At 41.6% G+C, this 25,938-nt stretch overlaps 1 protein-coding gene across 5 annotated transcripts; it reads left to right on the forward strand.

Annotated features, from left to right (window-relative positions):
- Positions 1-1,882: 1,882 nt before the first annotated feature.
- On the forward strand, positions 1,883-25,938 carry RINT1 (RAD50 interactor 1). 5 transcript variants are annotated; one of them, XM_044423246.1, is made up of 16 exons: positions 1,883-1,968; positions 5,693-5,773; positions 7,222-7,286; positions 10,836-11,031; positions 12,113-12,354; positions 13,487-13,660; positions 13,743-13,895; positions 14,961-15,117; positions 16,278-16,388; positions 16,496-16,721; positions 18,009-18,146; positions 19,304-19,503; positions 21,123-21,337; positions 23,304-23,484; positions 23,575-23,693; positions 24,297-25,938. In XM_044423246.1, the coding sequence occupies exons 2-16, from the start codon at positions 5,726-5,728 to the stop codon at positions 24,517-24,519; spliced, it is 2,448 nt and encodes an 815-aa protein (XP_044279181.1). In that variant the 5' UTR covers positions 1,883-1,968; positions 5,693-5,725; the 3' UTR covers positions 24,520-25,938. The 5 variants fall into 5 exon arrangements, with proteins under 5 accessions (XP_044279181.1, XP_044279183.1, XP_044279182.1 ...); XM_044423248.1 differs by lacking the exon at positions 1,883-1,968 and adding an exon at positions 2,016-3,442; XM_044423247.1 differs by lacking the exon at positions 1,883-1,968 and adding an exon at positions 4,963-5,582.

The following is a 25,938-nucleotide window of genomic DNA, read 5'->3' on the forward strand; positions in this document are numbered from 1 at the left end:
TACTCTGTCTCCTAATATCTTTCACAGAGGGTTCCCGGAGGAGGGCTTCTGCTGCCGATCTCCGGGAACAGGAGGGCACATAGGGAAGAATGAGCTCATTTCAGGTTCTGAAAACAAATTGGAGAGCCAAGCATATGCTCAGACGAACCCTGTTCCTCTTAAATCAGGCAACTTGTGACTATCCAGATGTTTTAGCTGATAAGCCCCATCATTCTAGACCTGATGGGAGTTGAAGCCCTCCAAATGTTTTGGCCTACAAGTTGCCCAATCCTAAATGGATGCTTCCCTGGTGCTTTTCATTATTACATTGCATTTATATCCCGTTTTCCTTGTGCAAAGAACCAAAGGAGACATTTAGCTTTATTTTCACAACAACAATCCTGTAAGGCAAATTAGGCTGAGAGTGAGTGACTGAGCCAAAGTCACCCACAGTGAGCTTCATGGCTGAGTTAGGACTAGAACTCTCAGGTCTCCAGTCTAGCCTCCCCAACCATCACATTGCACTGGCTCTTATCTGGTCCCAGGGGGTAAAATGTGGTGTAGACCCTACAAGCCTGGGGTCGATACAGGTAAGTCATCCTTATTCTAAGCAATTTCTATCAGTTTCCTTAGTCCAGAGTATGGGCAACTGCCAAGCACTCATTTCTGCTCCAGTAGTGGCTGTGCAGGGCCACACTGCCAAAATTGTGAAAATGCTGAATTGCCACTGAACTTTCCTCATGTAACAGCTGCAAGCACACGTCTTTTTTCCATTTAAAACAAGGTGATTGAGGAGCATATGCCTTGTTTTAATGCCCCAGACAGGAAATTTGACCTTTTGACTCCTAACAGCTATGTGGTAAGGTCTACAAAGGACTGGGGCCATATGCAGTCAGTGCACCACACATTCCCCACCCCTAGTCTACAGTAACACAACAAAGAACATGAAATGGGCTGGAGGGCATAATGTACTTGTCGCCATTCTTCTGACACTTTTGAAATAAATTCTGTGGGAGTTTGAATAGAACTGGTGGGGGCAAGTGTTTCTTACACGGGGTGCATATTAGAGTTACCTTAACAATCAGGAGAAATCCAAGATACAGTGGTAGCACGGTACAAAGGGTATTTCTCACACAAAAAGAACTCGTGTTCCAATCTTATTTTGTGTAAAACTTTAAAAAAAAAACATTTGAACATGCTATTCGTCTTTATGAGAATCCATGGAGCACAAGGCTAGCTTTAGTAGAGAGTTCTTTAATTAATTTGCGTTCACTGCTGAGAAGAGTTTCAAATGGTACGTTTGTCTTGACGTTTAAATGAGCCCCTTCTCTGACCTGCAATATTTACAGCGAAACACATGAAAAGGCTTCTCTGTTTGACCCTAACTTACAAAGTAGGCATGACAACATGGTGGTGTTCTACGCTAGTCGACCCTTACCCCAGCGGGGAATAACTGAGTGGTCGGCGGAGCAGAGCTGTTTTAAGCCAATCCCGCGGCCACAGCTTCTCCAACCACAAATGCGGACTAACTGCATTGGAAGCGACACCGACAAAACTAGTAACATCTCGATTCCATTTTCTCCCCACACAGCAGGTGAGTTAAAGGTCTGTTCGTTTGTTTGTGCGGAGGAGCGATATTACCATTTAGGAGTAAACATGATGCTCTAAAATACTGGATTTTTCTCTTGTATTCGCACTTCCCTCAGAAAGAGCTTCCGAAGTTAACTCGGAAACGGGCTTCAACGTATTCACCTATCTCTCTCCCATAGTCAAGGCGAGAAATTACGTATAAAAGTTGCGCCGGTAGGGCATGTGACCATGGAAGCGAATGGGAGGCGCAATTCTACTTGTCGCCCCCTGCTGACTCCTGCCCTTACTTGTAACGATATTGAATGATTCGCGAGTTAGCTGCTGACGCGTCCACTAGAAGAGGCGGCGAAGAGGAGGAGGTAGAGGGGGCGTGGCTTGCGCTTGCGGGCTGGTGAGCGGGTAGGTGGTCTTTCGCGCTCTTCCCCCCTCCCTCTTAGCCCGGCGTTTTATGCTGCTGCGTTTCAACGGCACCTCTGAAGGCTTCTTTCAAACGGGTTGGGGTGACCGCGGGGACACGGAGTCGGGCGCGGTAGCCACGTCCGCGAGCTTTGGGCTGACCGGGTGCTTCTTTGTGTTACCTCCGTAGTGCTCCAGGGAGGGAGATGCGTAGGCTGCATAAATGGGGGGAGGGGGCGGCCAGTCTGAAGGAATGCTGCTTGTATCGTTAGGACTGCCCTGGTGGGTCCAGTCCAAAGCCCACTGAACCCAGTATCTTATTCCCGACATAGCCCAGCCAGCTGCTGATAGGCGCTCCTAGATAGGGTGGGGTGGCCTTTCCGTTATTTCTTCCTGGCATTTCGTATTTAGTACTCTCAAAGATGGAGGCTGTGTTAAGATTGTTGATATTCGTCAAGGGTCCTGATCTCCTGTAATAATGACATAAATAAATGAAAGGCTCATCTCTTAAAACACACAGAGATCCCCAAACTAGGAACATTTGTGAAAGGATCTCACGAAAGAGGGATGAGAGTTGTGGTGGGGATGTGAATGTCTGCATTACAAACAGTTCTCTGCAGACTTACTGGCTTTGCAGTGATCCAGGTTTTTGAAAATTCATTGGTAGTTGGTGAGTTGACCTTTTCAATGTTGTTGTCATCAGCTGCTATTGCTCCTGATTCTTGTTCTCATCATTGCTACCACTTGGGTGTGTACCAATATGTCATCACCCAACACATGTAGCAGGACACTCTTTAGACTTCTTTGATTCAGCTGGACTTGAGAATGGTACGCTTGAGTGTGGAGGCCTTTGATCTAGTTACTTTGTCATGGTCAGATCGCCGTCTGTTGAGATTCAGACTGATGGCAGCTTTTCCTCTCTGCAAGGGTGGTGGACCTATCAAGATGGTCCAGCCCAGCAGCTAAGGGATCTGGACAGTTTCCAAAGGGCTCTGGAGAGCTGTCCCACAGATATGGCAGGCACTCCTGTCAAAGCCCTGGTTGGGCTGTGCAACACAGAAATAACCCAGGTGATTGACATGATCATTCCTGAGCAGCCTCTCTGTTGTACAACTTGCATGATTGATATACCCCAGAGCTGACAGCAATGAAACATCATAGGATATAACTAAAGTGCAGCTGTAGGGAAGCTCCTCATAGATGCGAGTGTACCTTTGTGTAGTGCATATTACAGCAAGGTATAGTTAGAGGCAGTGAGGGCAGTAAAGAAATAACATCTCACTGTCTTTTTTCAGTGGTCTGCTTGCTGTTCAGTGGAGCTTTTCAGGGTCATTCAGGGCCTGTAACATGATGGCACTAAAGACATCTTAGACCTCTCTGAGGCCCACCGTGGGGACTTGCATCCCCAGGCACTTCCAGGAGAAAATCTTTTGCATTTGTCTGGATTTAGAATCCAAAAATATAACATTTGCACCAGGTGAGCTACCCAGAACACAGCTTGGACCAGTTTTATTTGTGGAGTTTTAATTGTTAGAACTTAAGGATGTCAACAAGGTGCTTGGACAGGTTTGTGCAACCACCTATGCACTTGATCCTTGTCCCCTCCTGGCTAATAAAAGCCAGCAAGGAAGGAACAACCAGCTGGGCTAGGAAGGTTATTAATATCTCTATGAGAATATCTCTAGTGGTTCTGCATTTCTTGAAAGAGGCAACAGAGACCATTCCTGAAGAAATCGTCCTTAACCTGGAAGACCTTAATAACTTTAGGCTAAGAATCCTAACCCTTTTCTGGGCAAGGTTGCAGCTAGTTGCCAACCAACTCCATGCCCTCTTGGATAACACTGGTTACCTGTATCCATTTCAGTTGGGGTTTAGGGTGGGTTTTGGAATAGAAACAGTTTACTTGCCCTTTATGATGACCTACACTGGGAGAGAGATGGGGAGTGCGACCCTGTTGTTATCAAAAGCTACTGAGAAGTCCACGAATATCATCAACCATGGTATCCTTCTTGGGCAACTCTGAATTGGGAGTGGGGCGTACTGCATTTCAGTAATTCCGTTCCTACTTAGAGGGCCATCTTTTGAAGAATGTGCTTGGGGAATACTGTTCAAACCCATGGACTCTCCAGCATGGAACTCCTCAATGGTTGATCTTGTCCCCCATGCTATTTAATATCTTCATGAAACCACTGAGTGAGATCATCCAGAGTTCTGGAGGGCATAGCCATAAGTATGCTGATGACACATAGCTCTATTTCTCCTTTTCATCCTAACCATTTTTATCAGGTGAGGCTGTGGATGTGTTAAATGGGTGGCTGACTGTGATAATGGACTGAATTAAGGGCTTAAACACTGTTGCTCAGTTCTGGCAATACTGAGGTGCAGTTAAATGTTCTGACTGGATGGAAAACGTTCAGTGTGTTCTAGATTGATTTGCACTCCTGAAGGAGCATGCTCATAGCTTCAGGGCTGGTTTTCTTGATCAGTCCTTTTCACTTGAGGCTCAGGTGGCCTCAGTGGCATGGAATGGCCTTCTATCAGCTTTGGTTGGAGGCTCTGCTGCACTCCTGTCTGGACAGGGATACCTGGTTTCTGTAATCTGCTTTTTGGTAGTTTCTAAATTGGATTACTGCAATGTACTCTATATTGGGCTGCCCTCAAAGGCTGTTCAGAAGTTGTAGCTCATGCAGAATATGGCAGCCAGATTTTAATAACTGGGAGCCATAGGTCAGAACATACATGACCAGTTCTGGCCTGCTTGCATTGGCTGTCTTTATGCTTCCAAGCCTGAATCAAGGTGATGGTTTTAACCTATAAAGCATGACATGACTTAGTATCATAAATGATTGAGAGCACCTCTCTCAACCACAATCTGCTCAGATGCTACACCTAACATCCAGGATCTTCTACCAAGTGCTAATTCCGAGGGAGGCAAGAAGAGGGAGTGCTTACAGCAGGTAGCATCCATGGACATGTGCACACTTGACTATTGCCGGTTAACTGTCAATTGAAAAGTAAAGCTTTCAAAAGAAATAAGTTTTTTAAAAAGCTACGTACCAAATTTGAGCATTCTTTTTGGACAAAGAAATATGCAGCCATGGAATCTACATATATTTGCTGTCCCAAATGGAAAAAAGTTAGTTTGTGATCAGAGCTGGGAGAGGGAGACAAGATGGGTTCTACCATGTAGGACCCTGGGATATTGGCTGGAGTACTGGGGGCAAAGAAAGAATAACCAATGGTAAACCCAGTTCTATGTTGGGCATAGAGTGGATTATTCCATAAACATCCCGCACTTCATAGTTTGTTTGCAGGGTTAGGAGCTGTCATGTGTGAAGTCCTGTAGTATTACAAAACCTCAAGTATACCATTCTACTTAGCAGCAGCTAGTGATTTTAAGGTGCAAAATGGAATAAATGTGCCTGAAGGGATTTTTTTTAAAGCTAGCAGTGATGAGGCATGTGTGTTCATTCCCATGAGCTCCATTCACATATTTTGCTCTCCTTTTATTGTCAAGGGCTGTAAATAATATGGATGAACAAAGAAATTCCCATCAAATGAACTGAAATAGTGAACAGGTGAAAATAGACACTTCCGTGCATTTCTTACTACAAAAAGTATGCAAATGTATACTAGAACTGTTTCTCTGGCATATATTTTTACATTTAGCACACCCTATTTTGCTCATTTTTTAATTCTCCAAAATATAAATCATCTTTCATTGCAGAATATCCCCCCTTTGTTGTGTGCTGTATTGTAGATGGCTCAACCACTGTTTGAAAGTGATAGGTCTTTGATCCCTAGAGAGGTAAGATTTTTCTATTTTGCTTTCTTGCTTACAATACTATTTGTTGCAGAAATATAGCTAATAATTTAACCCCCTTTACTCCTCTCCCAGGCCAAGTTCCCAGCCTTGGAGAGGCAGCCAGCACGATTCCTTCTGTACCACCTACAAGGGACATCAGAGCATGGATTCCTAGCTCCAGGGTTGGAGCTCTACCTCTGACTTCAGATTTAGGAATCTTAAGTATCCAATGGCCCCCCAGGTGATGACTAGGGGCCATAGGATTGCTCTCCCCATTGTAAAATATAGTTAATGTAATTTTTATTTATTATTTATTTATTACATACATTTATACCCTGTCCTATCACTTCAAGCGCTCAGGACAGCTTACAAGTATAAAAATACAATAAATATAAAACTACCATATAAAACATTAATTATTAAACAATATAAAACACATCACAAGAAAAGGAAGAAAAAATAGAAAGTGTGACTGTGAAAGTTAATATAAGGATGATGTTCCAAAATGTTATACAGTGAAGCGTTCTCTGATGGAGAAATCATAAAAAACTAATGGGTCGATGATGGTTCTTGCTGTCTCTGTTCCTTGATTCCATAATCATACCTCTTCTTTTGGAAACTTACATCCTGGCAACACAATTGGCAGCATGGTGTTTCTTGGGTTTAAAATCATCTTAGGTTTAAGTTCTTCTCATTGGCTGCTCTGAGTCAGAAACTTCAGAAATATGATGAATTGGTTACAGAGAGAGCTATCCCAAAGTGATTAGACAAATGTTACAGACAGAAGAGAGGGAGAACAAGCAGCACTGAATAATTTAACATGTTAAAACAGAGAAGATTCACATAATGACTTTTAGCCACTGGGCTAGAGATTTCTAAGCACTTGAAAAATCACTGTCCATTTCTCAGTGGTATCGGAGAATGTAGAGACTCATTCTGATGGTTATACTCACCTACTTTGTGGTTCAACACTGAATGTTCATCTAATGGCTGTACTTTTATAAATAGCTCTCCACTGAGCTTTAATTTTCTAGCATCCACTATACAGCAAACTTTTCAAAAACATTAGTTACTGTCGCTGTTGAGTCTGTTTGAAGGCTGACTGTTTTTGTTTCTTTGAATGTCTGTATTTTAAATATTCTCCTTTAAATAATGAAGGAGTTTTCACTCCCAATTACCCAGGGAGCTGCAGAATTCTGCATCCTAGGAGGCAGCTGCAGAGCTCTCTCCCATGCACCCTGCAAGCATGGCATCTTTGATAGTCTCACATAGGTGCCACGATGAGAGATCGGTTGGCTGGCTGCTGTCATCACTTCCCCTCTGCTGTCAAGGCGGGTATTATGTGTAGAGTGGAAGACAGCAACAGAACAGTGCTTTCAGCCTCCTTGGAAGCTTGTGCAGAATACAGGTCAAAGGAGGCTGACTCCTACTTTGTTTCTCCCTCTCTTCAGGAGATTAACAAAGAGGAAGAGCCAGGGGGAAAAGCAGAAGATCCTCACAAAGTTCAGATTGAATGGTGAGTCCCCTCAGAAAACTATTCCAGAGTACTTGGGGTGGGGGGTATGGGTCAAACAAAAGAGCAGTTCCAGCTGCTTAGAAAATCAGTAGCCTGAGAAATCCCACTTGTGCACCTCTGTATAAATTAAGCTAAGAAGTTTGTTTGCTGGCAAAAGGAGAAGTCTGATATTTTCCCTAGCCCTAAAGGAGGGGTTTCCTTGGCATGCCACACAGTCCTCCTTTAGAAACATGTCCTGTCCTTACACACTCAGTGTGATCTTTTTATTAACTCTAAACTGATCTGTAGTAGGATTATCTTTACATGATTTTTAATTAATTGGGACTTTCCCCTCATTGAAATGGCTAATAGGTTATAATACCCTTCAGTAAAGGAGGCTCTGTTGAATAATTAGGCTGAGCAAATTATTGAGATTTATTATTATTATTATTATTATTATTATTATTATTATAACATTTCTATGCCGCCCCTTGCCGAAACCTTGGGGCGGCTTACAACATGATAAAATACATTGAAATACAATAGTACATAATAAATTACCATTAAATATAAAAATACAAAAAAACATTGATTTACAAATATAAAATTAAAATTATCAGTATAAAATAAAAATATAGGGGGAGAAAGAAAAGGAAGAAGAAGTTGCCCTGGCCAGATCATATGTTTTAACAATTGAAATGATGTTTAAATAAAAAGGTCTTTACCTGGCGCCGAAAAACCAGTAACAACGGTGCCAGGCGGACCTCTTTGGGGAGTGAATTCCATAGGTTGGGCGCCACCGCAGAGAAAGCCCTCCTCCGGGTACTTACTCTCCTAATTTCTTTCATGGAGGGTTCCCGGAGAAGGGACTCTCCCGCAGATCTCAAAGGGCGGTTGGGCATATACGGACGTAAGCGCTCGTTCAGGTAGCCAGGACCCAAGCCGTTTAGGGCTTTATAGGCCATAATCAACACCTTGAATTGGGCCCGGGCTTCAATGGGAAGCCAGTGAAGCTGACGGAGGACTGGAGTCATGTGAGCATAACGCCCCATCCCCGTCAGCAACCTGGCAGCTCTATTTTGCACCAATTGAAGTGTTCGGACTGTCTTCAGGGGAAGCCCCACGTAAAGCGTGTTACAGAAGTCTAGGCGGGAAGTCACCAGCGCGTGTGTCACCGTCGCCAGGCAGTCGTACTCCAGGTAGGGGCGCAGCTGATTAATCAGCCGAAGCTGAAGGAAGGCATTCCTCACTACCGCTGTCACCTGAGCTTCCAAAGAAAGCTCCGGGTCGAGGAGTACTCCTAAGCTGCGGACCTTATCCCTAAGAGGGAGTGTTGCACCATTCAGGACCAGGTCAAATCCACCCTCTCCAAAACCCGATCCGCCAACCAACAGGACCTCCGTCTTGTCTGGGTTGAGTTTCAGTTTATTGGCCCTCATCCATTCCCTTACCTCGGCCAAGCACCGGTTCAGCACAGCCACTGCCTCACCTGGATTAGTGGAGAACGAGAGGTAAAGCTGGGTATCATCAGCGTATTGATGATTCCGCAGACCACACCTCCTGATGACCTCTCCCAGCGGTTGCATATAGATGTTAAATAGCAGAGGGGATAGAATGGAGCCCTGTGGTACCCCATGGCATAGCTGTCATGACGTAGAGACATGGTCCCCCAGCACTACCTTCTGGAATCGACCGTCGAGATAGGAGCGGAACCACTGCAAAGCAGTGCCTCCAACCCCCAATCCCGCAAGTCTATCCAGAAGGATACCATGGTCGATGGTATCGAAAGCCGCTGAGAGGTCCAGAAGAACCAACAGGGATGTACTCCCCCTGTCCTTCTCCCTGCACAGGTCGTCGTACAGGGCGACCAAGGCAGATTCAGTACTGTACCCGGGTCTGAAGCCGGACTGAAAAGGATCCAGATAATCAGTTTCATCCAAGAGTGCTTGGAGTTGTCCCGCCACCACTCGCTCCAACACCTTGCCCAGAAATGGGATGTTGGCCACAGGTCTATAGTTAGTGGCCATCTCTGGATCCAGTGACGCTTTCTTCAGGACCGGTCGTATTACCGCCTCCTTTAAAGGGGCAGGCACTCGACCCTCCCTCAGAGAAGCGTTAACCACTTCCAAAATCCAGGTCCCAATCCCGTGCTTGGAGTTATTTATTAACCAAGACGGGCAAGGATCCAATAGGCAAGTGGTGGGACGTACTCTTCCAAGCACCTTGTCCACATCATTGGACCGCAATAATTGAAATTCCTCCAATAATTTTGGACCAGACGGTGGCATTGGCGACTCCTCAGAGACCTCTGATTCATTAGTGGAGTCCAGCTCATGACGAATCTGAGCGATTTTCTCCCTGAAATGCCTGGCAAAGTCATCACAGCGGGCCTTTGAGGGTGGCATCGGATCTTCCTTAGGACCCGGGCGAACCAGGCCTTGCACCACTCGAAAAAGCTCCACTGGACGGCATTGTGAGGAGGCAATGGAAGCGGAAAAAAACTTCTTTTTTGCCGCCTTCACCGCCACAGCATAGGCCCGATAGTGGGCTCTCAAGTGTGTTCGGTCAGATTCATCCCGTGATTTCCTCCACCTACGCTCTAGCCGTCTCCCAACTCGCTTCATCACCCGTAATTCAGGTGTATACCAAGGGGAAGAGCGGACTCTGCCCGGTGGGAGAGGACGCTTAGGAGCGATCGTGTCCACAGCCCTGGTCATCTCTCCGTTCCACAGTTCGACCAGAGCCTCGACAGGAGCACCAGTCTTGTCAGCCGGAAACTCCCCTAGGGCCTTCAGGAATCCATCCGGATCCATCCGGCTCCGGGGGCGGGCCCATACAATCGGGTCCACACTCTTATAGAGGGAGAGGCCGCTCTCGAGCACAAACCTCTCCAGGAGGTGATCTGACCATGACAGGGGAGTCAAACATAAGTTCTTCACCCTCAGGTCATCCTCTACCTGCCCCGTCGTGAATACCAGGTCCAGAGTGTGTCCACGTTCATGGGTCGGGCCAATGACGTGTTGAGACAGGCCCATGGCCGTCATAGAGGCCATGAAGTCCTGAGCCGCCCCGGTCAGTCCAGACTTGGCATGGAGATTGAAGTCCCCCAGGACCAACATCCTGGGGGTCCTCAACACCAGGTCCGAGACAGTTTCTGTCAGCTCAGATAGGGAGACTGCTGGGCAGAAAGGTGCACGGTACACCAATAGAATCCCCAATCTGTCCCGTTCGCCCAACACCAAGTAGAGGCACTCCAGCCCTGGTCTCAAAGGGACTGGAAGACCCGTGAGAGAGATGGAGGCTCTGTAAACCAACGCGACTCCCCCTCCCCTCCCTTCTGGGCGTGAACAGTGTTGAACCAGATACCCGGGCGGGCACAAAGATTTCTGTTTCTTCTGAAAACATTTTGGATGCCTTACGCATATAGGGATTTCCTAACTTGTAGCTCTCTGCTTAATGGAATTTTCACACTTCTTTTGGCATTTAATAACGTTTTTGAACTGAGATTGTGTTTGCAAAAGTTTCATATTGATTTTGCATCGTAGTAAACAATAAACTTTTAAAACTCAGTACTGCAGATCGTACTAAGATGGAAGCTCTTGACCACGGAAAGAAGAGTCTTTCCAGAGACCCAGAGTGTTGTGACATCCCTTTCTATGTGTCTGAATTTGTAGAAAGGGAATTTGGAAATGATCTTGATTCATTAAGCAAGCTTGGCAGTCTTATTGAACAGTTGTCAGAAGGCAAAATCAAGCTAGAAGAACAGGTGAGTTGTACAAGTCTCTGGGGTTTAAATATATACGGACAATATCCTGCTGATACAGGCTGCCTGCCTGCCACATGGAGAAGAACACTTCTTGTCTCCAAGGTTTACCTCATGTTCACATATTAAATATAAAATATTCCTTGCATAGTATTCAAAGTGTGTTGGCCCAGTCTTGGTGCTTTTACAACTCAGCTTCTGGAAGGGCTCTTGTTTGTTTGTTTCTAAGTTGTACAGATTTGACCTTCATGTGAAACATTAATACACTGCACATTTGAAACAGTATGGCCAATCTATGAATGGGAGGCAAGAAGGGGACAGTCCCATTTTTATGACATGTGCATAGCATCTGTGTGGTTGAAGGCTTATTTGATTAGATCATTCCAGTTTGCACCTGCACCATGTTTTAAAAATTCAGACTTTCACACTTGCTGTGGTATATCTCCTATGCTGTATATTTCAGATCCTTATATATTTTAATGATATTTAATTAATTTAAGCATATAATTCATGTATATTGAAAGGAAAGCATCTGAGATGAGACAGATTTAATCATCTGAGATAGATCGTGCAGTACTACTTCTCTTTTTTCAGATAATTCCAGCAATAGTGTAAACTGAATGGTGAAGCACAATAATACTGAGCTTTTTATTTTTATTTTATTTTATTTATTTTTGTATTTATATGCTACCCCCTACTCCACTGGAGTTTCGCTAATGTAATATAAATTGTTAAATTTGGTTTTCCCTATTGTTTTTTTGTATTCGTATCAAAGATCAAAGGCCTACTTCAGATAAAACTGAAACTACGATTTAGGAATTGCAGTACTTCTTCCTCTACCTTTTTTCCTTTCCATCATAAATGCTTCTCCAGTCCTTCACTTTTTCTTTTTTCTTTTTCTTTTTTTGGTTACTTGTGACTGTTACAAATGTGGTTAAGATTCCAGGTCACAGAGAATTTGTGTGTATAATCAAATGTGGTTCCGGTTGTGAGTTTGAGCTGGGTCAAAATGCTAAATGGTTGTTTTGTGCTATATAAGGAAAGTGTCTCAGGAAGAATAGATGCCTTTTACTCTTTCATATAGGTACTTACAGTTTCATCGGAAGATCCAAAAAGAATTAAAAAAGCCTTACAGAATGCAGAAGATTCTAAGATGTGTCTGAATCAACTTCTTGAAAATGAAAACCTTTTATATGAGTCCATTAATAATCATTTGTTGACATCAAAACCATGGATGGAGGACCTTGGTGTACAAATAAATCGAATAAAAGAAGTTGAACGGTACCTTGCTTATTTAAAATTGATCTCACAAATAGAGGAATTAAGGTAAGTAGTATACCTAATTATCCTATATGCTTTACTCATAATGAAAAAGTAGTAACCAAATAAAGTTACATTTTTGCATTGTATCTCCATCTACTTAAGATATGATGAATTTATTGTTTTCCATGGAGATTTACACAAATATTTCCTTCTTTGTATTGGTTTACCTTGAGGTATGTGCAGTTCCCCCCCACCCCAACCCATGTGTTATTTATTTACAAAATGTATGTAGCACTCACATATTGTATAGGTAGACTGAAGTGGTGGAAGATAAAAGAATAAAGCAGTGGCTGGGTTTACACACCACAACATGCACTTCTGCATGGGTACCGTGGTTTGCAGTTTGTTCTATGAACCCAGCCAGCATGTTAAAAGTAAGACCAGGAAAACCATATCAATAAAACCATGGCTGGTTAGATCTGGAAGTTTTTCTGAAATGAAAGTGTTTTCAGGAGGCACTGAAAACAATACATTGTTGGTGTCTGTCTGACCTCCAGAGTCAGGCAGCTGTTTCAGCAAATTCTTTGAGTGGACTCCACTTGAGCCATAAGTCCATGTGGAACCACCAGAAACATGCCAGGAAAAAAATATATATATTTTTTTTTTAAAGGAGCATGCCATACAATGATTTCTGTGATTGGGAAGGGAGCAGGTGGTCTCTCGGGTGTCTACTCAGAGTTGTGGAAAAGCCACATATAAATGGTTGTCATATTAATAGGTTTGTTTATTTTGAATAACTAGAAGTACTATATGCATTTTTCAATTATTATCTTTCTACTCAACAGAAATAAAAATATATGAAGGTTTGTGAGTTGGGTACTGTAGAATGACAAATAGTGTGTCACTTTATGGCACACTTGAATTTCTTTGATTTGTACTAAGTGCCTTGGTGTCACGTCTGAGTTTGTGTCTTTTTGATATGGAATGGCAGGTTATAGGGCTTGTTATTTTAACAATTCTTTATATTTGACTCTTGTCTGAAAATATGTTGGTTAGCCATTTAAATGTTTTTTACTTTTGTATGTGTCTTGGGAGCGGTTACATCAAATTATGTTTGTACCACCTACTTCATTGTTAAGCTTTTGACAAGGCATGGTCTTTGCACACTCAGCAGATATTAATTTTTCATTTTTAGTGACAACATTCAGCAATATCTTATGACCAACAATGTGCCAGAGGCAGCTTCTACTCTAACTTCAATGGCTGAGTTAGACATCAAGCTTCAAGAGTCATCTTGTTCTCATCTTCTTGTTTTTGTAAGATCAACTGTCCAATTCTGGCACAAGATCTTAAAGGATAAACTGTCAAGGTAGTGTATACACACTAGTGGATGTCTTAATTTTGCATTAGATGACTGAGTCATAATAATTTCCCATGCTCCTCTGTTGCAGTGATTTTGAGAATACTTTAAAAAACCTTCATTGGCCATTTGTTGGACCAGCACAATCTCAGCCTTTTGGTTCAGCTACTGCACCTGCCAATGCCCTAGAGATAGACAATAACTTTGAGACTCTGTTTTCTCAACTATTGAAACTGCAGACATCGTATCCTTTCAAAAAAGTGTTCCTTTCCAAAATTGACATAATGTCTTGAGTCCAAGGTACTGCTCCACTCTTTGGTGCACTTGCTCATTTGACTTTTTCTCTCCAGTTTTATTTATTTATTTATTTATTTATTTATTTATTTATTAATTAATTAAAACATTTTATGCCGCCCCATTCGCCGAAGCACTCCCAGGCTTTTAGTCTCTTTGACTTACGCTGCCAGGTCCCCCTTTCTGTGTCCATAATCTCCTTTTCCTCCCTGTATTTATTTTGAAGTGGCTGTTTTTCTTCCAAACCACAATGTACATAGAGTTCCAAACTGTGCCTTGTTGTGCCTCCTAAAAAATGGAGGCAAAATATATGTAAATTGTTTGGCTGCGAAGCAAATGAAAGGGAAATTTCTTCATCTGTTCTGATATTGCATATGTGCACATTTCTTTACCACTTCGCAGTTATTCAATTTGTGCATATTCGTGTGACATTTTTAATGTCAGGAAACCTCAGCAGCAGATGGTCTGAACAGGAATTATGGAAAGAGGGTCATCAGTCTGTTTCCTTTCCTGAGCACCTGGAAAGTCATGCAAGTAATGAAAAAAATGGAGAACTAAGAAGTGTCAGTTCAACAAGTAAAATCAAGATTATCGTATCACCAAGGAAGAAACCATTGCTATATTTACTCCTTTGGCTCCCCCACCCCATTCTAGTGCTTTTGACCTGCACTACCAGTTCCCTTCTTTCTGCTATTGTCTCTCCATGTATTTGTTTTTAACTATCTGTGGTTTAGAGAAAGACAAGTTAGAAGAGTTCTATTTGTGTAGCAGGCCTTAACCAAATGAACTTTTTTGTCCCTGCTGAAAAGGTACTTCTGAGGTTTTTGAATATCCTCCAGAATTGTGCGGACTATGGGGCAGAGGGCTGGAGAGACAATGGACACAAATCAGAGAGATAACACCCCTCTGTGTGAGGAGAAATGCCTTTTGCTCATTTGAACAGTGTACTGGATTCCATCTTATATCTATCAACTTCTGCCCTTATACATATTTTACTTTGACTCTTAAACTGCAGAGATGAACTATTAACCAAGCCAAAGCAGCTTCCTGAAAAGTACTTTCTTCCTCCGACCCCACCTATTATATTACCCATGCAGATCATGCTGGCTCCTCTTCAGAAAAGATTCAAGTATCACTTTACAGGAAATAGACAAACCAATGTTTTAAGCAAGGTATGGTGGTAGTTGTGCAGACCTTTTCTAAAAATAATCAGAGCAACTGTTTAAAGACATATCTCAGTGAGGGTTGCTGCTTGTTTGAATGATTGGAATGGGACATGTAGGGGCCTGTTCCATAGATGTTTCTGACTCCTTTCTTGGATTTTTGGCTTATGGAGCTGCGGGTTGAGCGGGGGGGATGAGCAGTATCCTATGCATTGTCCAGTAAAAGGTGAGCCGACTCCTGCATACAGTGAATTGGCTAGTGAGCAAATAGATCAGTGGTGAATCAGATCTACTTAGCTCACCCATATGTCCCTGCTGAATCCTTGTGGGGTTTGCACCGTAATATTTGCAGTAGAGCATTCAGTATTGTAGTAGCCATCCTCTGATATGCACTCTCCACTGACATTACACATGTGGCTTTGGTTTGGTCTTTATTCACCTGATTAAGACCTTCCTCTTTCTGCAGGGTCAAATTAGTTATAGTTTAATTGTTGAGCATGGCTTATTTTATTATGTTATATGATTGTGTTAACTGCTTCAATTGTATAGGACACCAGTTAAATTTTTTGGGACTCAGTGTTAGAGGGCTCTGGATGAGCCCAGTAGGTTATAATGTAATGTATGCTCACGCGCAGTACAATCCTGTAGCTGTCAGGTGCTGGCAGGTAGCCTTAGGGTTTTTCAGAAACCCAGCTATGAGGTCAACAAATCACTCTTAAGACAGTAGTTGGTCCTCTCTGAGCTCAGAGCCATGTCCCTCCTTCCCGGCCAGTGCAGAAAGAGCTGGGCTGGTTACAAGAGTGACTTTGGAGATGGGTTAGGTGTGTGGACAGGGAGGGAAGAAACAGGTTGCCACCATAACACAAATTATCCTGGCAGTGCCTCAGCCTCTTCTTCTTGCACTTTGAGGCATCACACTTAGATGGACAAAATTGGCCATCTAAGTGCTTGGCAAGGTGGCGGGAAGAGGGCAGAAGCAACCTTTGTCCCTGTCCTCCACTCTGTATTGTGTGACAATAATTCTGTTAAGTTTGGAAGGTTACAGAAGTCTAGATCCAGTTGTGCCCATAGTATAGTACTGCAATCTGGGAAAAATACTTTATCTTTTGACCTAGCAACATGCTGCTTGTTTTTCTCAAAAGTATTATTATTCATTCCTTCTTCAAAAGCCTGAATGGTACCTAACACAGGTACTTATGTGGATTGGAAATCATGCAAAGTTTCTTGAAGAAAAAATCCAACCAATATTAAACAAGGCTGGCTCAACTGTGAATGCAAGGGTAAGCACCTGTAGTCTTCTTAATATATTGGTAGCCATTATCTTAATAAACCCAGTACCCTGTATCTGCAGTTTTCATCTTAAATGAGCTGTTTATCTCTTCTTAAGCTGGAGTTTTCCCGAGCTTTGGTGATGCTGATCTTAGAGAAGTTGGCTGCTGATATCCCATGCCTGTTGTATGATGACAGCCTCTTCTGTCATCTGGTGGATGAAGTACTCCTGTTTGAGAGAGAGCTGCACAGTGTACATGGATATCTCAGTAGCCTTCCCAGCTGTATGCACATTTTATCAGAAGAAACCTTTTTTCAAAGATGGCTAACAGTAGAAAGAAAATGTAAGCTGCTATGGAGTGATATCCTTTATTAAAAACAATCCCAACTCTCTTACCTTGGGGAATAATTGCATGGGACTTGTGAGTATAAGAGTTATGCTCCCAAATATTTGCATTTGGGGTAGGAAATAGTGTGCCATTTTTCTGTATTGGACACTCACCATCCTTCTTGTCACTTCTGCTTGAATGTCGCATTCTTTTGGTGGGGAGAGGGGTGTAAGTACATGCCATAAAATCTTACTGCAGTATTTCTATTACCTGCCCATCCCCAGTTGGGAAGTATAAGAATTATAATCCAGCAGATCTAGAGGACCAGATTGGAGAAGGCTTTTAATCCATAATAGGGAGGGTACAGCCTGTTTTCTAGTGGGGGGTTGGGCCACTAGAGGGCAGAATATAGTCGAGGAATATTAATTTTCATCAATTATAGTACAGAAGAGCTCAGTCTCACTGTGATGGGTCTAGAGTAGTTAACAGTATCCATTAATGAAAACTGTATGATGGATTTTGGGCTGCTGCAATTAACTCTAGGGTAGTACTGCACTTGCTAAAGGACACACTTCTGCAAAGGACGCTTAGCAATTTCTTTGCTACTGCAGAGCAAATCCCTGAGGGGAGTAGCAGAACAAGACCATAGTTTCCCACCAGACTGAAATGGCTGCCTTTGTTTTCTTGACAAATCTGTGTTCATACTTCTGCCTGTGTTTTGTTCTGTTTGCTGCTGCTTTTGAACTTCACTAAGCAGTATTAAAAAGTGAGCTGCTCCAACATGTATCATTTCTCCCTTCTTAGTCATAGACCCCTGATTCTCAGACTTGCAGATGTTAGTTAATATAACATATGCAATTTTGGAAAAGAATGAAATTAAAATAGTAAGAATAATATCAAAGACTTTCTCCAAAAAAGATTGAGGCACAGAAATATCAGTCATTTTAACTTTGGCTAATACATGTGTAGAAGCATAAAGAAAACAGTAGTTCTCTTAATGGTATATGAGATTTTATGGGTATAAGAAAAGTCACTTAATTTCAGGAGGTGTTCATAAACATAGATATTTTGCTATTTGTAGTCATTAGCAAAGTTCCTTCAGTTAATTCTCCCTTGAGTTGAAATAGCATCTATACTTTGACTTGAAATTGCTGTATCTGATATGGAGTGCATGTTTTTCTTCTGAAATATATTTTTAAAAGGTACAATTTGCTTTTCAGAAGAATCTTTGAATACCAAAACAGCTAAGAAGAGTTATAATTAAAATATTTAAATTCATTATTGTTTTTGTATGCCTAATAGTTGCTCTTCAAAAGATGGATTCAATGCTTTCATCTGAAGCTGCTTGGATATCTCAGTATAAAGACATCACTGATGTAGATGAAATGAAAGTCCCAGACTGTGCTGAAACTTTTATGACTCTGCTACTAGTTATCACAGGTAATTATAACATTTTCTGGCATATAGTTTTGGTTCTTGAATAATTCAAAGTCTATTACATACCTTGAATAAGGAAATCAACAAGTTAGTGGCTGTGGCATCATAAAAGGAGTAATAAGTGGAAATGGAATGTGGTTTTCATTAAAAAAAAGAAATGTAGTTCCTGTGCGTAGGGCTTATTTTGTTCTTCTAAGATTAGCACAAAAAGAAACGATCAGACTAGGGATGTACAAGGTATCCGTTTCGGGGTGGGAATCTGTTGGATTCCCTGGGCTTAGCTCCCCTAATTTACATTAAAATGCCAGGAAATATCAGAAGCCAGTTGATTTTACTGAATTGAAAGAGTGACAAACTTACTCTGGATCCAACTAATGTATTCTTAGGTTGATACCCATTTTGTTAAGGATGAATACTGAGCTACAGTGTTCTCAAAGATGAATTTAGCCATGGTGCATACCCATCCAGCAGCAACCTTCCTTCCTTGGCCCTATAATCTTTGGAAACCTCTCCATTTGCTGACATGGAAGCCAAGCACCCCTCCCCGCACTGCAAATGAGAATATGATATTTCCTTTAACTAAATCAGAATCAGATCTCATCTGTCTGATGTTCCAGACTCCTCTTCAACTGCCATGTAACTTCTTCTGGCACTTATCAATGCTTTTATTCCCTTCCTTTTACCCATCATTTAACTTATACACTAACTGCGTAACCCCTGCACCCTTCAATTTTTTTTCCAGAACATGTTTATCACAGAAAGAAAGCAAGAAAAGGGGATGACTCTACCATTCCTGACAAGATACCCCCATAAGAGTGCAGTGGAGAAATGAAAGCTGGCTTGTGTATCTCAGCTAAATAGGTTTGCAGCCTGTATTGCAGTTGCTGTTTGGGTTTTTTTTTTTCAAAATACCCTTCTCTGGCATTGCAGAGAACCTGTAAAATGTGTTGACTTCTGCACACCTGGCACAAACTTTTATGAGGACATTGTGCATTAGGTTTCTTGTAGACCATTCCCATTGCTTGAATAGAATAAAGTAAAAGTAGGCCTGTAGGAAGATCCAGCTTAAGAGAAAGTTATTTTGTTAAAAAGTAGGTATTGCATGGGCCTTTAAAATATAAACAAGTTAATTACCAAATTTCTTGCCATTTTATGCACAGATAGGTATAAACATCTTCCTACAGCTGCTAGAAAGCTTCAGTTCCTAGAGCTGCAAAAGGAGTTGGTGGATGACTTCAGGATACGACTAACTCAGGTTATGAAGGAGGAGACCAGAGTGCCATTAGCCTTCCGATACTGTGCAATCCTTAATGCTGTCAACTACATCGCAACTGTACTAGCAGACTGGGCTGACAATGTTGTAAGTATTTTCAAATCTTGGTTTCCATTTGTGAAGTTCTAATATATAGAGATATTTTTAAGAATAAAACCACCACTTTTTCATCTCAGTATAGAACAAACAATGCAGTGATTACTAGAAACCAACATGGATTTCTCAAGAACAAATCCTGCCAGACTAATCTGATTTCATGTTTTGATTGTGTAACCTCCCTGGAATGTGGAATGTGGGAACGCTATGGACATAAACTGACTGTAGCACAGCTTTTAACAAAGTGCCCCATGATATCCTGATTAGCAGACTAGCTAAAAGTGGGCTAGAAGGAACAATGATCAGAGCTGGCTACAGAATGGGACTCAAAGGACACTCATCAACAACACCTTCTCAAACTGGGGAGAGGTAACAGGTAGGGTATCGCAGGGTAGTTCTGGGTGCTGTGCTCTTCAACATTTTCATTAATGACTTAGATGAGGAAGTGCAGGGGATGATGATCAGATCTGAAGATGATGCAAAACTGGGTGGGGATAGCTAATACTCTGGAAGACAGAAAGAAGGTACAAGGTGATCTTGATAGGTTGGAGCCATGGGCTGAAAACAGCAGAATGAAATTCAATAGGGACAAATGCCAAATTCTGTACTTACAAAAAAGAAACCAAATGCATTGTTGCACAATAAGGAATACCTGGCTCAACAATTCTGCAAGTGAGAACAGTCTTGGAATTGTAAATCACAAGCTGAATGTGAGTCAATAATGTGACATGGCTGCAGAAAGGGCAAATGCTATTTTAGGCTGTACTGATAGAAGTTTAATTTCAAAATCATATCAAGTATTAATTCCCCTTTACTCAGCACTGGTTAGGCCTCACATGGAGTACTATGTCCAGGTCTGGATGGAAAGATGCAGACAAGCTAGAAGGGGTTCAGGGGAGGGCAACAAAGATGATCCAGGGACTGGAAACAAGGCCCTATGAGGAAAGATTGAAAGAACTGAGCATGTTTAGTCTAGAGGAGATATGATAGCACTCTCCAGGTACTTGAAAAGCTGTTACAAAGAGAAAAGACAGGGTTTCTTCTCAATCATCCCAAATTGCAAGATGTGGAATAATGGGCTCAAGTTACAGGAAGCCAGATTTTGCCTAGATATGAAGAAAAATCTCCTGACTGTTAGAGCAGTATGACAATGGAACCAATTACCTAGAGAGATTGTGGGATCTCCCACACTAGAGGCATTCAGGATGCAACTGGACAGCCATTTGCGAGGGATGGTTTAACTTGGAATCCTGCACTGAGCAGGGGGTAGGACACGATAGCCCTCTGGCCCCTTCCAGCTGTACTATTCTATGCACTATTATTATGTCGGAAAAGCAGAAATTTAGGACACAATCTTATGTCTGTCTAGAGAGAGAAAAACTCTAGAAGAACAGCTGGCTGAAGAATGCTGGGAGTTGTGGGGCTTTTTTTCTGCCAGTATAAGTATACATGAGAATTGCACCCTCAATTGCATATTTTCAAAACCCAATTAAATTGTTGTAATCTTGGGACCACAAACTGGAATGATTCATGTTATTATTCAGACAGCCCTTAAATGTATAAAAACCTTTGGTGGCAGTGCTTATAGTTGGAGATTTGTGTCTGTGTAGTTTTTCTTGCAGCTTCAGCAGGCTGCTTTGGAAGTCTGTGCTGATAGCAACACACTAAGTAAGCTACAGTTAGGACAGCTGGCTTCTATGGAAAGCTCTGTCTTTGATGACATGATTAACCTCCTAGAGCGACTAAAACATGATATGCTGACTCGTCAAGTAGAAAATGTCTTCAGGGAGGTCAAAGAGGCTGCCAAGTTGTACAAAAAAGAGAGGTAATGTTTGTTTCTTCCAGTTACAATTTTTAATTCATATTTACATGTTAGAAAAGGAGAGTCGGGGGGAAAGGGGGAATTAAAAGATGATTAGTGATGTGCAAGGAATCAGGCTTGGGGGTGGAAAACTTTGAGATTTCTTCAGCTTAGTTCCCTGGATTCTGGCCCACTTTTTCTCTACCCTGAGTTCATCTTGCGGACTTGATCTCAGCTCAGTTTCCTTCCTGGCTAGAACTGAGCATGGGAAGAAGTCTGGCAAGTGCAAGAGAACTAGATTCTGGACAGATCTTTGCATACCTAAAGATAATTTTGTTAAAGTACCAGTTTTATAAAGCCTAGACTTGTGGAATATATCTGATGAAATGGTTAATTTTGTTCAGAGTAGTTTTATCCTGAAAGTGGGGTGATAATGGCTATTATTGATATTGACTAATCCAGTACTCACATATTGACTGGGTTCATATGGTCCTAACAGCCCACTGTGGCTTAAAAGCCATGATGGATTAGTGTGTGATCCAAACTTCTTGTGGTTTTGTCAGAGTGGCTTAATCTTGGTATATAAGCTATCCTGACAAGCCATGATTTGTTCTACGGGAATTCTAGCCATGCTGGGTTGGCACAGCATCTCAGTGTAGAGAACTGAAGGGATTGGCTAGTGAGCCTCATGACAAGAGCAGCAAATGCTCTTGCAGGTCTTTCCATGGGACTTCTGGGTGTGTGCCGCTGCCAGCCACCACCAAGGTGCCCACACAGCACTTGGGGGTGGCTGTCACAGGTTCCATCATTAGGTCTGCAGCTTTTTTCCTGTTATACATTTTTTTCCCTTCAAAGGTGACAAAACATGGTCTAGCCAGCTTTTGTGATCCCCCCATGAACAGCCACAAGCACCCCCTTCAAAGTGTCTCTGTGGCACATTGAAGGGCTGTCCGTAACTGTCCAGCATTATTTTTTTACTAAATAATCAAATAATCATTTAAATTTATTATTTATTAAATTTAATCATACTAGCATAAATGTGCTTGTTTGCTCAGCCATAACTGCACTGATCTCAAGCCCTCACAGGGACAATGGCCAAGTGGCAGCAGGTACCCCATCCTAGCTATTTCCCAGAAGAAGCTCAAATTACATTCCCCTCACTTCCTTGGTTTCTGTTGTCAGTGCACAGGATGCAAGGTGTCAAGTGAATACCACACCATGGGGGATCTTTGCCTGAGAAGGATGTATTTTTCAGGCTCAGGGCCAAGTCCAAATTTGCTGCTCTGTGGAAGCTAAAGGGTGGGGGAGAAGCAAAAAAATCTTGCTGAAAATGATGTGCAAATTCTGAAGACCACCTTCTCAAGGAACTCTCATGGCTTGGTTTTCTCTTGACAGGGCCCTGTGGTCACTGCAGGGAGTGGGTGAAATCCTCTCTTCCCTTGATGACCTGTGGCATGTCACCCAGGGGAAGGGAGGACACCCATTTCTCACAATGTGCCTGAGAGTCAGGGAGGGTAGCTTAAAAGGTGTGGTTTCTCATGCTGTGGCAAACCTACCCATTGTGAAAGTGACCATATTTGTAGAAAAGCTGTCATGTGGGAAATATATCAGTATATGTGTATGAATTGATCCAGTATTATTGTAATGCTCCTCTTGAAAACTTAGTGTTCAAGAAGTGAGTTAATTAAAACCTTATGGACATTTATGCTTTTATTTTAAACAAGTCATTGTGGTCTTATAGTCAAGCCACTTTAGTACATTAAGACTCTCTTCTGTCTACCACTCTTTCCCATTGTAAATATGATAGTCATATGTCTTTATCTGGAAGCATCTCATTTGATAGTTGACCAAGGGGGAATGGGATAACAGATTCATCTGAACGTTAACAGTTGAAACAGATATAATGCCAAGGTAATACCATCCATGCTAAAACACATAGGCATATTTTGAGTATGCAGTGGTAGAAGCTGAGGTAATTTGTTTCTTTTAGGTGGCTCTCTTTGCCATCCCAGTCAGAGCAAGCAGTAATGTCCTTGTCAAGTACTGCCTGCCCACTGCTGCTGACCTTGAGAGACCGGCTGCTACAGCTGGAGCAACAGCTTTGCTATACATTGTTCAAAATTTTCTGGCAAATGCTTGCAGAGAAGGTGGATTTGTTCATCTATCAGGAAGTAAGTATCTGTTAGTGTGTTAATATTTCTATAACAAAAATGTAAGTCATTTTCAAGATAATATACTTGTTCCTGTTGTGTTATATACAGATAATTCTGGCTAATCACTTCAATGAAGGAGGAGCAGCACAACTCCAGTTTGACATGACAAGGAATCTTTTCCCTTTATTTTCACATTACTGCAAGAGGCCAGAGAATTATTTCAAACAGTAAGTAAGGATGTCTTAAGTTCTCATTTGTTTTAGAAATTAAACATCAGGACAAAGTATTACTGTTTTGTGAAAAAAGAAATTGAATAACTTCCTTACCCTTTATTTTCTGAACCCTTTCCTAAGAGAAGGAAAAGAGAACCTCTTTTTACCTGAGGACAACATGTGTTAATGGGTGCTGGATAATGGATTGTGTGTGTGTACATGTTCCATTCCCCTCCCCCACCCTAAAATGCACACAGATTTTTAGTGCACTGGGATCCCCCTGGGTGTGAGCATCATGTAAGTGACAGGGAGTGCTAGCCTGACTTTCAGAGGCATTCTCTGTTGCGGTGAAGAAAGGCAAACCCCTTCTCCATTCCAGTGTGTGTGGCTGAGAAGGACAGTGTTTCCCTGCTGGGGTAGAGAGGGCACAAATGTGATGGGAAGGAAGATACACAAAAAGTATCATTTCTGTGTACTTGCCCATCACAATCATCTTCCTTCTCTTCCCAGAGTCTGGCAAACAACTGAGTATGTGTTTGCAATGGGTGGGTGAATGGATTCATGAGCTTGAACGTCTTCTCTAAGTTTCAAACTACAACTTCATTGCATTTTTTGCAGCATAAAGGAAGCTTGCAATGTACTGAATTTAAATGTTGGCTCAGCCCTACTCTTGAAGGATGTACTCCAGTCAGCTGCTGAAAACAGAACTGAAACCATCTTGAATTCAAGCCAGCCCACTGCAATTGCAGCATTAAATGAACTTGGAATTTACAAATTAGCTCAACAGGATGTGGAGATTCTTCTTAACTTGAGAACAAACTGGCCTATTACTGGAAAATAAGCAAGTAATAGAATAGAAAGACTAATCGCTCTTGCATTCTTAAAAGCAAACCCAACATCTCTGTGTTGTAGGTTACAATTGCATAAAAAAAGAAAAGAAAAAAGAGGGGAGGTTTTTTAAGCAAAGATGAAATAGTTGTTTATATATCAGTTTTAAAGATACAGTTGTCAACTGATAAAGCACAGTTGATCGATCATATTGTCCATTTATAATAACCAACTGGGAGGTGTTCCTGTCAAGTTCCAGTGTGGCAAATACCATTTCTCATCTGTTACCCTGTGTTAAGTGAAATTCTGTTCTGTAGAGAGTACACTCTAAACCATACCCTATATGGGACAAGCCTATTATAGGAACAAATTGGGAATATTTCGAGAGTTTTTGAGAACTGTATAATTTGTGTAAACAAGAGCGGAGTTGCTCCCCCATATTGACTTTGTGCACCTCAGACTGGTCTACAGCTATTCCTAAGGTGTCTCAAGTATTATTTTTCCCATACTGTATGAGAGCCCTGAGCCATTACACCATATGAGTACTGTGCTGAGTGGTCCCCTATCAAGACTGTGGTCCTCAAAGATGCTGTACTGATGAAGTGGTACAGAATAACTGGACCCTATTTCATTGTTTAATGGCCATAATAATTAAAATGTATGAACAACCATTCTACATTTCACCCAAGCAGTAGGCTAATTTCTAACTTACTTATAATACACGTAATTTGAATAATGATTTGACACTAAAAGGGCCGGTTGTTAAAGTTGCAATGTAAATATGGAAAGGGAAGATTATACTCTCCTTGTTTTCTCTAGAGGTGGAAGTCATAATAAATCTCTCTTGCCATAATGATGACACAGTAATACCACATTTGGATATGTGTCATTAAACGTTTATGATGGAAAAAACTTAGAACCAATTTTTTTTAAAAATTATATCTCTTCATTTAAAGTAAAATAGACTACTATACTGGTTAGTTTTGACTATAATAGGCTCAGCATTTATTAGATAAAGGAAAAATTACTTAAAAGTATTTCAGCCTTTATGAAACATAATAAAATTACACATCTGCTGTAATAGTGGTACAGTTAGTATCTCTGAATAGGGCCTATTTTTTCATAAGGGAAAGTATGAAATTTTAGATCAGAACTCTCAAGGTTAAAATGCTGCCCACAGTTCAGCAAATTTTTTCATCCTATGGAGAAAAAAGACACAGTAATTATATATAAATTATTGCATCTAATTTATAGTTACACTGATATTTATAAATCCACACATCCAAAATAAAGTGGAAAACCAATTAGTAATTCATTGTTACAGTGAACAAAAAACATGTGCTAATGCTTAAATTTGCCCTGGACTTTGGTCACTGTATATTCTCTTTGGATAGTGTTCTCCCAACAAATAAAAAATAATTAAAAAATCAAA

Source organism: Varanus komodoensis, unplaced genomic scaffold, assembly GCF_004798865.1.
Source record: "Varanus komodoensis strain SLA01 unplaced genomic scaffold, ASM479886v1 scaffold13_3, whole genome shotgun sequence".
NCBI classification, from domain to species: domain Eukaryota; kingdom Metazoa; phylum Chordata; class Lepidosauria; order Squamata; family Varanidae; genus Varanus; species Varanus komodoensis.

Excerpts from the sequence above, each read along its gene's own strand:
- RINT1 (XM_044423246.1), top strand. The coding sequence starts at position 5,726 with ATGGCTCAACCACTGTTTGAAAGTGATAGGTCTTTGATCCCTAGAGAG. Across the intron at positions 7,287-10,835 it reads CACAAAGTTCAGATTGAATG|TACTGCAGATCGTACTAAGA; the intron begins GTGAGTCCCCTC and ends TTTAAAACTCAG. Across the intron at positions 18,147-19,303 it reads TCTGCTACTAGTTATCACAG|ATAGGTATAAACATCTTCCT; the intron begins GTAATTATAACA and ends TTTTATGCACAG.